The following is an 11982-nucleotide window of genomic DNA, read 5'->3' on the forward strand; positions in this document are numbered from 1 at the left end:
CAAAGAATTTTCTACAGCAGTGTTAATTAAACTCCAGTTGTTTAATCCCTAAAAGAATTCTTTAAAAATTCCTACCCTTTGTACGTTTTTAAGTGGACATTTAAGTTTTTCATCATAAATTTAAATAGTTGCAAAGGGTGTAATTTCTGGTTTATAAATATTGATATATTTAAATAAAACTTACATTAACTAAAAAATTTACCTAACAGAATATAAATACCACAGAATTTAAAATATCAGGACAGGGAAAGCATCTTACTCATTAAAATGAAAAGATTTTAAATTTTCTGTGATTTCTGGATTGAGTTGCATTGTGATTACTAATGATATACAATTGATCAAAACAGCATAAAGGTTACAAATTTTAGCAAATAATTTTAAGCAAAAAAAAGGTAAAGTGATATTAGGAATGCATCCCTTTGAACAAGAAATGGAAGAGCATATTTTTAGTCTCTTAATTAACAGAGATTTCCCCAAGTTCAGTATTTTGAATTATCTCTTTGTTAGGCACATCAGAGGTCTTTATACCTCAAGGCAATGTGTCATCATAAGACTCTGGATATGCTTTGATGGGAGGTGTCTTTACTGTTGTCAAGTTGGAGAAAGAGCCACAGTGAAAAGGAAGTGGGGAAGGGTACTAGCCTGATGCCTCCACCATAGCATCAGGGATATCATTTTTACCAAGAGTACATAATCGAATTAAGAATCTTAAAACTGATTGCCTTAGAACTATCTGGGCTCACATACACCTTGGTTAATCTTTGTAATCCCTAAGGCTACATTTTTGTTGTTGTTAATCCTCACTAAGGATATTTTTCCATTGACTTTTAGAGAGAGTGGAAGGGAGGGGAGAGAGAGAGAGAGAGAGAGAGAGAGAGAGAGAGAGAGAGAGAGAGAGAAACAAAAATGTGAGAGAGACACATCCATTGGTTGCCTCCCACATGTGCCCCTACCAGGGCTGAGAATCCAGCCTGCAACTGAGGTACATGCTCTTGACCGGAATCGAAGCTGGGACCCTTCAGTCCGAGGGCCAATGCTCTGTCCACTGAGCCAAACTGGCTCGGTCCCTAAAGCTACATTTTGAAGATTGCTGCTTTGAAGGATCATTTGTAGAGATCATGTTAATTGTATTCCCAAAAATGTGATTAAGAGAACAAGGTGATTGTAATGAGCATGTGGATTTTTCTTTTTTCTTTCTATCCTCTTCCTTTTCCATTCCATGTGGTTCTGGTAGGACTGTCACACTGCCTTTTCTCCCACAGGAAGTCTGGCCTGGCCAATCGTATTAATCTTATTCTCTTGGGTACAGTAATTTGTCCAGCAATAGGCATAAATACCAAGCAGGTCACAGTTCTTCCCTGGAATTGGTATATAAACACCGAGGAGGAAGATCTTACTTTCTGTTGGGATCTGCTGAGCTGTGAAAAAGGGAATCTGGAGCTGTTGGGAGAATGAAGGCAAGCAGAGCTACGCAAAGAGGCAGGGAGGCCAAACCAGAGTCCTCATGGGCATGGAATTTCAGTCCTCAAGGCCTTGGTTCCTGCAGCTCATTTGACCCTGTGAACTTCCCTCGTATCTTCTTTAGCTATGAGACACTAAATTACTTATTTTTGCTTGAGTTAGTTTGAGTTACATTATTGGTACTACTGAAATAATTTCATTAGCAACTATAAAAATAAACTCAAAGTGTTGTGAAAATATCTTTGGTAAAATGATTAATTTTGAAATATTTTTTCTAGATTGTTGGACCTTCGGATGGAAGCAGTTACATTATAGATTATTATGGAACCAGACTTACAAGACTGAGTATTACTAATGAGACATTTAGAAAAACACAGCTGTATCCATAAATGTTTTTAAAAAGAAACAGTAAGTGATATATATATGTAATCTTCATTATAGTATATTATCTGTATGAATTATGAGAATTTGAGAGCCAGAGGAAATTGAAGAGACCATTTAGTGTTCAAATCTCTCCTTTTGCTTCTCAGGAAACACAGGTCTGCTTGTACCTGAAATCTCTAATCCTTTGTAAAGCATTTTCATGTATACTCACTGCTCTTGCAGTTCTCAATTCAGACTCTCATTCTTTACAATGAATATGGTTAAAGGACAAAGTTCACAAGAAAAAGAATATCATCAAAACAAAAAGATATTCCATAGTATTATATGGTTACGATGAAAGAATGTGTTGTAGATAGTTCAATGAAGATTATTTTTTCTGCTGTCTTTCTCTCCTAGGCTCAATATGATCTTTTAAAAAATCAATTGATTGACTGGTTGATTGATTTGAGAGAGAAACATCTATTTGTTCCACCTATTTATACATTTATTGATTGCTTCTTTAAAAAAATACACATTTTTAAAAAATTAATTTCAGAGAGTAAGGGAGAGGGAGAGATAGAAACATCAATGATGAGAAAGAATCATCCATCACTGCCTCCTGCATGCCCCCCACTGGGGATTGAGCCACGACTTCCTGGTTCATAGGTTGACATGCAACCACTGAGCCACACTGGTGGTTGGTTGCTTCTTTTATGTGACCTGACTGGGGATTGACCTGCATGCAACATTGGCATATCAGGACGATGTTATAATCCGCTGAGCTACCTGGCCAGGGCCCATATGATCTTTAAACCTTTTTCTTTTCTTCTTCCCTAAACCTGAAAAGTTGATAGACCTCAACCCTGAACTACTATAAGTATTTACTTTAACCTAAAGTTTAGCTCTGCCCATGAAGATTGTTAATTGCTATCAGCTTTAAATAGGTAATACACTTAGAGAAGTCAGAGGTACCATTAGTTTTCCTGATTTAACACTGGTTCTCTCGGCTACTATAAGGTTTTTATTTCCGTGACTGTACATTAGTCTAGTCTAATAAGTAATCTTCCAGTAATGCTAGATTTTTCTCAGGAAAACAGTTTCCTGGTATAATCATTCTCTGTAATGGAGAAGTCCTATGCAGCGTGGGGAGTGTGGATACGTCGTAGGTGACTGTTCATTTGGAACTGTCTGCAGCTTTCAGAGACAGGGCAGAGAGAGACAGGCTAGATGTTTTGGCCACGGTCATAGTCCTAAGGTTTTCAGTTGACTCTATCTCACAGAGTGCTTCTATAAGCCAGGAAGGGAATCTGCACTGATTTTCTATGTTGTAGTATATAAATAGGATATGAAGTATAATTTTGCCTTTAAGGTAGGTTTTTTTCTCTCAGTAAATTTATGGAATATGCTTTATAGATATTGTCATAAGTTTGAACAGTGATTGACCCCGTTTAGATCTGAGGAATTTATTCAACTGATTGTCAAAAAAGTTTTGAAATCTTTTTTTAAAATAAACTAAAAATTTTTTGGTTTAAAATTGAGATGAAAAAATTGAAATAAAATAAATAATTGAAATGAAGCTTAGAGATCCATCTGCCTCTTCTGACCAGGGAACAAATTGAGACTAAGACAGTCAGTGTAGTCGGTGTGAAACTGAATCTCACATCTAGAACTCTGTGAGTTCCACTGGTTGTTCTCCATGTCCCTTCCCACTCCAACCCAACCCCAACAACTATATAATTTTGTATTAAGCTTATTCATTTTGCAAATTATTATTCTTTATGAGAAGGGTTTGAATAGTTTCACATAACCCATTTTCATACTGTAAATTGTATCCCATTTAAAAGTATGAGATTGGCCCCGCCAATGTGGCTCAGTGGTTGAGTGTCGACCTATGAACCAGGAGGTCACGATTCAATTCCAAAGCAGGGCACATGCACAGGTTGCTGGCTCAATCCCCAGTAGTGGGCATGCAGGAAGCAGCCAATCAGTGATTTTTTTTGTCATCATTGATGTTTCTATCTCTCCCTCTCTCTTCCTCTCTGAAATCAATAAAAATATATTAGAAAAATAAAAGTATGTAGATTGTTCTTAAACCATAATGTGTAAAAATTAAGTAAATGTAATTTAAATTTCTTAATTGATTTTTAGAAAGAGAGAGAGGTGGAGATGGATTTGCTGTTCCACTTTTTTATGCATTCATTGGTTGATTCTTGCATGTGCTCTGACCAGGAATTGAACCTGCAACCTTGGTATATTGGGACCTATATACCAACTGAGCTACAGGGCCAGGGCCTAAGCAAATGTAATTTTAAAAAGCAATTCCATTCTCTGTAGCCTATTATAGAGACATTTAATTGAAATTCCAGACTCAGATTTAAAATTTAAAAGTCTAAAGGCCTGTTGAGAAGGCAGATCTCTGCATTGTCATTCATATAATCTCTCTATAATGTATACAAAAGGGCTCCAAAAGTAAGAAAAAATGTCTTAGGTAAATGAAGCATTGTAATGTGCATCTACAGTAACCTCATTGGATTCTTAAAAAATGGTGTGCTTTAATGTATTTATTTTTTCTGTTTTAGGTTTCGTGCCTGATTAATTTTAATAGTGAACTTCCAGTATGTGGATTTCCAGATTTTCTTTTTCCTTCTTCACATAACACTTTACAGATTCTTTGTAACTTTTTGTTGTTGATGATGCTTTTGTTTTGTTGTTTTAGTTGAAAGCATTTTATCCTGAGATTTATTTAATAGGACTTTCTTTGAGAGCTGTATGTATAATAATAGTCTTTCCTAGGCTACTGTCTCTATGAGATAGATAGCTTATTACCCGATATCCTGTAATGTCTTTTCCAAAGACAAGTTGCCACTTGTCATTTTTGCTTCTGAAAAATAAAAGTATGACTTACTCACATTTTTTAGTGCTTTATTAAGAAACCTTAAATGTTGAAAGTAGCTGTCTTCTGCATTTTGATCCTTCAAAGTAGTTAATCCGTGGTGTGAACAAATACCATTTATATTGCCTGGGGTGCAGTCTAGTGTATGACAACCCGCCTGGTTTTCTGTAGCTTTTCAGATCTGTCTTTGCCTTGGTATCCAAGGAGCTGAAGATCATCAGGGAGTCTGAAACCTTGAGGCAACATGGGAACTTCTGGCATTGGTTCAGGCCTCTGAAGTGTGAACTTTCTCCTTTTTGCTTGTGGGAGTGCTGCACTAGCTTTTGAAAGACCAGATGCTGACTCATCTAGCTCAGTGCAGTTACATTTGAAGTTGGATGGACAAGGTGGGAACACTGAACAGAAGATTAATGTTTCCCATCTGTTAGCACTGCCAGGCAGCTGCTGGACAGGCGCCTGAAGTGATGCACAGCGACTGAAGGAAGCAGCACCTGCATGTTAGCACTGGTTTTTCTTACTGTGTTTAAGAAGCTGGAAATACATGAAATGTTATGTCCCCATAATCCTGTTACGTGCTTTCTTTAGAAACAGGCAGAGCAATTTCAGAATTATTGAAGCCGGACTTCTCAAAAGTGAAACCAACATTTTTTATCACCCCTTTTACTCAAAAGTATATTGTATAGTCCAGTTAGCTTCATAACATGTTAGTCATTCAGTAACAGATTCTCCAATTGGTAGGATATTCAGTATTGATACATAAAGCAAATTTGGGTTACTCCTAATATATATCAGGAATGGTCTCTTACTCATTAATTAATGAAAATACTGGGTGTCTACCATTTGGGAGGCACTGTCCTAGATGCTACGATGCAGCAAGGAGCAAAACACAAGCATCTCTGCCCTTAAAGAGCTTATATTTCATTGGGATCCGCTTCTTCATAGTGATCATATTTTGGCTACAGTTAAACTAGCTGGTAGAGCCTGTTTGCTAGTATTTCCTAGATTCTTTTGGTTGCAAACAGTGCTTTGAAGTTCCTTCAGGATCACCTAAGCCCAGATTTGAAAAGTCCATTAAGTTTTCATAGCCATGTAAGTTCAATTATATAAGAAATACTTGCAGTCAAGTCTTGAAAAGTAATATCGATTCTTGTATAATTGTTACAGTTATTAACGTGGCCAGGTGAGAAGTCTCATTTTAAAGCAGGTTTCTCAAAATATTTAGTGAAGTAAGCCGTAGTATTCTGGGTCATTGATACAATCTAGAAATACAGTTTTTTCACAATACACTCTTAAAAGTTTAAACTTTATTTTCACTGTAATATCCTAAATTTACATGACAAGAGCACTTCAGCCTGCAACCAAGGTACACGCCCTTGACCAGAATCAAACCCGGGACCCTTCAATCCACGGGCTGACGCTCCAACCATTGAGAAAACTGGCTAGAGCTATATATAATTCTTTAACATGTTTTTTTTTTTCTTTTCAATTTTTTTATGTGAATGAATTTAATGCATGTGAATACAGTTTGTTTGTTTTTACTTTCATGGAACATTATTGTTTTTGGCTATTAGTGTGTGAGAGTATAAATTATATGTGAAGGCCTCTGTATGAGATGTTTTATGTAATAACCCTGCTTTTAAAACAGTGGCCAAATATGAGATGGATTAGCTCAGTCTGTACTCCTAAACCCTCTAGGGTGGGATGGAATGGATTATTTCAATTCTATAGGAACAGTATTTCTATAGACCCATTTATAAATGCTAATACAATTTCCAGAAGTCCCTCTTTACCCAGGAAGAGTTCCTACTACACTGTATTAAACGGAAGGACCACTTTCAGACTTCAGAGTCTGCTCTGTGCATGCCAGCTTTTGTTCTTCGGGCCACTGGGACTTTACAGAATGTTTGTTTGGGGTATGCTTTTGTTTTGTACAAAAAAATTCTGTCTTTTTTTCTTATTTAAACCTAGATGCTTAAGGCTAAGTATTATAAGACAGATAGGCAGTTAGGAAGCTAACGTAGATCTAATAGCAAGAAACTAGTAAGAAGGAAAATTAGTTCTTAAAAAGCACAAGTCTAAGATGTTCTCTTCCTCAAACACCTTCAATGTAGATACTCCCCAGGGTTCTGGCACCTTCCCTCTTCCTTTCATTAAATCAGCATCCATTTTGCATTTTTTCTATGTACAGAATTCAAGCTTACTGCAGAAGTTTTGGGAAAACACCAAAATGTACAAAGGAAAAGAAAACTCATTTCATAGCTCAACGGTAACATTAATATTTTTATGTGTGTCTTAGTACCTTTTTCATGCATGTATGTTCATTTTTCACAGAAATTACACATTATACATACTGTTTCATAGCCTGTGTCTTCACATTGTAAAGATTTTTCTATTTCAATAAAGATTTTTTACAAAATCATTTTTAATGCCTGCAGAATATTCCATGTCGGTATTATAATTTATTTATGTAATTCCTTATTGCTGTTTAAGTAATTCCAATAAATAACATGCATATCTGATTTTTTTCTCTAGAATTGTCCATTCTTAGTCAAAAGTGATCACATATTAAAGGTTTTGATACATACGTACAGTCTCAGTTAACCAAGATAACAGAGAAAGAATGAAATCAAGTAGCCTAAACCCACGTTCAAACAAAACCTCAGTCAGCTCTCAAGTACCTTGTTCAGTGACCTGCAACTACCTCTTGCTCTGCAGTCAGGACACAGCTCTGTCCTGCTGACTGCTGCTCCCAGGAGCTAGAGAAGGAGACTTGGCAAAAGGGTGCTGGTGCTGAGGATTGGAATGATAAGAAATCTGTTCCTTTGGCACAATAGCTGACCAAAGCACTTAATTGCCCTCCAGAAAGCTTTAAGAGAAGAGAGAAGAGTTTTAAGGAGTAAGTAGGAAGATCACATAATGGGTTTTTTTCTTCCTTGTGGCGAGGGAGTTGGGTCAATTTGGAAAATGAGAAAAGTTGCTAAGTATGAATGAATAAAAATTTTGAACAGCATTGAGTACCCAATTGAGTCCTAGAATAATGCACGTGTTAGGGTTAATCAGCGTGGCAAGAGTTACTCATTCCTATATCTTCTTAACTAGAGCCCAGTATTTTAATTCTTAAGGTATCAATGCCTTCAAAGCTAGTCATTGTCTGAAGGAGGAGGAATGTTACTTTCCTAGAAAATATTTTCAAGAAAATATGTAAGAAATATTAAGGAGAAGTTTTAAATCTTCAAGATTTTAGCTTATTAAGAATTTCTTTTATTGCCCCCCATGTGCAAGGTATTTCACTAAACTCATTTTAAAAAAAATATATTTTATTGATTTTTTACAGAGAGGAAGGGAGAGGGATAGAGAGAAACATCAATGAGAGAGAAACATCGATCAGCTGTCTCCTGAACACCCCCCAATGGGGATGTGCCTGCAACCAAGGTACATGCCCTTGACTGGAATCAAACCCAGGACCCCTCAGTCCGCAGGCCGATGCTCTATCCACTGAGCCAAACCGGTCAAGCAAAACTCATATTCTTAAATTATTTAATCCTCACAACATTTCTATAGTCTCCCTGAAGAGTCATATCATTATCCCCACTTTACAGGTAAATAAATTTAGTCCCATAATGATTGAATGACTTACCCAAGGTCATGAAATAAGTGGTGAAGCTAGGATTTAACCCCAGGTCTAACTGCTATTTTGCCTCCAATATGATGGTTACAACCATTGAATTCTACACAATATACTACTAATCTTCTATAATAATAAAAGCATAATATGCTAATTAGACCAGATGTCCTAGCCCAGTGGTTCTCAACCTTCCTAATGCCGCAACCTTTTAATACATGTTGTGGTGACCCCCAACCATAAAATTATTTTCATTGCTACTTCATAACTGTAATTTTTGCTACTGTTATGAATCATAATGTAAATATCTGATATGCAGGATATATTTTCATTGTTACAAATTGAACATAATCAAAGCATAGTGATTAATCACAAAACAACCCACAGGTTGAGAACCACTGTTCTAGATGAAGCCAGGGTTGCAGCCGCTGTGGCTGCAAGGGAGGGATTCAGGCAGCTGCCGAGGCTACAAAGGCCTACTCTTGCACGAATTTTGTGCATCGGGCATCTAGTGGTTGTATAATAAGAGACTTTTCTTAATATGTTGTTTAGTGTTTTCAGTAAAGATGGAATTATCTGTCTATACTGAGTCTTTTTGCTTAACAGGTAGTTTGGTGGTTAAAAAATAAAAATTCGTTTTTTAAAATTTAATTTTACATCATGCAAATGCTAAAATGTTTTATGAATATTAAAATGAGACTATGATAGAGCATGATTATTGTCAAAAACCCAAATATCTTTTTGCTGCCACCATCTCATCTGTCATTTGCAGCACTTTCTGGACCAAAAGTCTGATTGTGTTCGTGTGAGAGCGGGAGAGATGTTAGGTTGCATCATGCTGTCACACTGCTTAGGCTTGCTGAGGTCAAATGAAGCTTGAGACACCTGCAGGTGGTGGGATTGTGGGTGATTTTTTTTTTTAATTAACATTTTTTTTTTATGTTGAATTTATTCCCAGGCCATAAGTTCTTGTTTCTTCTGGGATATCCTTTTCTTCTGTGCAACTTCCTCTTCTGGTTTAGGAACCATCTGCTCTTTCTCAGTAAGGACCATCGCATGTAGGGGTTAACCCACGCATGAGCTCTGTAAGTTCTGTGTTGCATCTTGGGAGCCTTGTTCACCTGGATGTGCTCGAGGACCAGATAATCTACATCTAAACCTTGAAATTCAGCATTCTCGCCATTTTTAATCCTGTGCAGCAAAAATTTAGCACTCTTTCCGGTCCCTGGCCCACTGTTTGGCCTGGACACACCTACCAACACACTCTTGGAACGCTGGAATGGCACCCATTGCTTCCGTAAAATGACAGATACCCTTCAGATACTTGGTTGCTTTTCAGATATGCATACCCTTGAAGGCCTGGGCCATTTTACGAGTGTCCTTAAAGGGAACACAAAGATTTGAGCCTCTTGATCTGCATGATTTTGTGGGGTTTGCTGGGTCAAGTGAATAGCGAACCGTTTTCAGAGGTCACTCAGGCTGCTTATGAGAAGAGTGCAAGTGATTTTTATTCAGTTAGTTTTTCTTTTGGCTTATGTGCATTTTGTAATTTTCCCCACAATAGACACACATTATTTGCATGCAAGAATTTGAAACAATAAATAATAGTATGGGTAAGTTAGAACAAAGAACTCAAGGAGATCATGTTCTCTTCTTCCCTACTCCCTCCTCATGATACACTTACTCTGATTTCTCATCTGATCCTGACATTTAAAAGAAAAGAGCAGATCCAACACAGGATATCAAAGCTTTGACATCAAGCAGCACATTCCGATGGAAAAGGCATAGACTGTGGAATGAGGCCTGAGTTTGTATCTTACTTTGTTACCTGTTTTTATTTTTTTAAATTGATTTCAGAGAGCAAGGGAGAGAGATAGAAACATCAAAGATGAGAGAGAATCATTGATCAGCTGCCTTCTGCACATCCCACAATGGGGATTGAGCCCGTTACCTGGGCTCAATTCCCTGACCTGGAATTGAACCATGACCTCCTGGTTCATAGGTCGACACTCAACCACTGAGCAATGCCAGCTGGGCTTGTGACTGAGCACATAACCATTCTGAGCCACTCTGTCTTTATATAAATAGGGATGATAATATCAATCAGGCAACATTGAAAAATTAAGATGACATACATAATTGTCACCATTTATTGGGCATATTTTAAAGGAATGGAATGATGGCATTAGGCACTAGGGAAGTGCTTCTGGAATTTGGGTTATAGTGTGGTTATAATTTGAGTAAAATACCAGTAGACTCAAAAGTCCTTTTACAGAGGGATGGGGAAATGTATTCTCTGGACATTGTTCACCCACATTCTCTTATCTCCAGTATCATTTTCGTTAACTGTAGCTACTGTGTAATAAAGGCCAAAATTGTCTCTTTCCTGAAGGAAATCTTACCAGCATCTTCACTGCTTTCAGAGTCTCCTAATGTAAGGGGAGGCTGCTATGCTGCAGATTTTGTTTTTGTTGCTTTTTATTTATTTTTAAATGTATATTTATTGTTGAAAGTATTACACATGACCCCCACTTTTCCCCTCATTGACCCCCTCTACCTACCCCCACCCCCAGGCATTTTTGTTGCTTTTTAATATAAGTTCTCTGGAGGTATTCATCTAATAAATTTAGAAATGTTGCTGTGAGGCAGCTGATCAGTCTACTTTCAGTCTAAATTAAGGCTAATTGCAGCAATCACTGTGCACACAACAGAATGTTGCTTTTAACCTGTCAGTGTTATCAGAATATGCCAAGCATGTGGAGATTAAAACTTGAAAAATGATTAGGGTTAGAGCTATCTGGATTGCTTATGCCAAAGAAAAACATTGTTTTACCAGAACACTTTAGAAAGTGTGCAGTGTTTGGAATTTTCAGTCGTGAGCTAAATTTATACAGGGGTGGACAAACGTAGGTTCACAGTTGGTCATATGGAAAAAGACATGCAGGTTATGATTATTAGTATAGTTTTATTCACTCAGAAGAATGTCACAATGCAACTGTAAACCTACTTTTGCCCACCCCCGAATTACCCCTCACCATCCTTTCGGTGCCTGAAACATAACAGTGCTCTAAAGATATTCCCAATAGAAGGGGCTAACAGGAATGTGAATTAGCCTGATGACATGATGTAGGACATCTTTTTATGTGGTTATTTGCCATCTGTATATCTTCTTTGGTGAGGTGTCTGCTAAGATCTTTGGCCCATTTTTAAATTGGGTTATTTTCTTTTTGTTGAGTTTTAAGGGCGCTTTGTGTATTTTGGATAATGGTCCTTTATCAAATGTGCCTCATGCAAACATTTTCTCCCAGTCTGTGGCTTATCTTCTCATCTTGAAAGTGTCTTTCACAGAGCAGAATTTTTTAATTTTAATGAAGTCCAGCTTATCAATTATTTATTTCATGGATTGTGCTTTTGGTGTTGTATCTAACAAATCGTTGCCAAATCCAAGGTCATCTAGATTTTCTCCTACGTTATCTTTTAGGAGTTTATAGTTTTCTATTTCACATTGAGCGCTGTGATCCATTTTGAGTTAATTTTTATGAAGGGGGTAAGGTTTGTGTCAAGATTCATTTGCATGTAGCTGTCCACTTGTACCAGCACCATTTTTAGAAAACTCACCCTTATTTTAAAACTTATTTCTTTC

At 37.1% G+C, this 11982-nt stretch overlaps 1 protein-coding gene and 1 pseudogene across 2 annotated transcripts in view; one reads left to right on the forward strand and one right to left on the reverse strand.

The window, feature by feature from the left end:
* TM2D1 (TM2 domain containing 1) overlaps window positions 1–7136 on the forward strand; it is a 29320-nt gene extending 22184 nt beyond the window's left edge. The window contains exons 6-8 of the mRNA XM_081088040.1: window positions 1740–1869; window positions 4404–5214; window positions 6906–7136. Coding sequence (XP_080944166.1) covers window positions 1740–1850 — 111 coding nt within the window. The 3' untranslated portion in view covers window positions 1851–1869; window positions 4404–5214; window positions 6906–7136. The remainder of the gene's footprint in view (window positions 1–1739; window positions 1870–4403; window positions 5215–6905) is intronic.
* Window positions 7137–9175: 2039 nt separating this feature from the next.
* Window positions 9176–9809, reverse strand: LOC308515537 (large ribosomal subunit protein uL22-like; annotated as a pseudogene). Its single transcript has one exon. The product of its transcript is annotated as a large ribosomal subunit protein uL22-like (transcript).
* Between the last annotated feature and the right edge of the window lie 2173 nt (window positions 9810–11982).

The sequence above is a fragment of the Myotis nattereri genome (genome assembly GCF_964212035.1).
Source record: "Myotis nattereri genome assembly, chromosome: 3".
NCBI classification, from domain to species: Eukaryota; Metazoa; Chordata; class Mammalia; order Chiroptera; family Vespertilionidae; genus Myotis; species Myotis nattereri.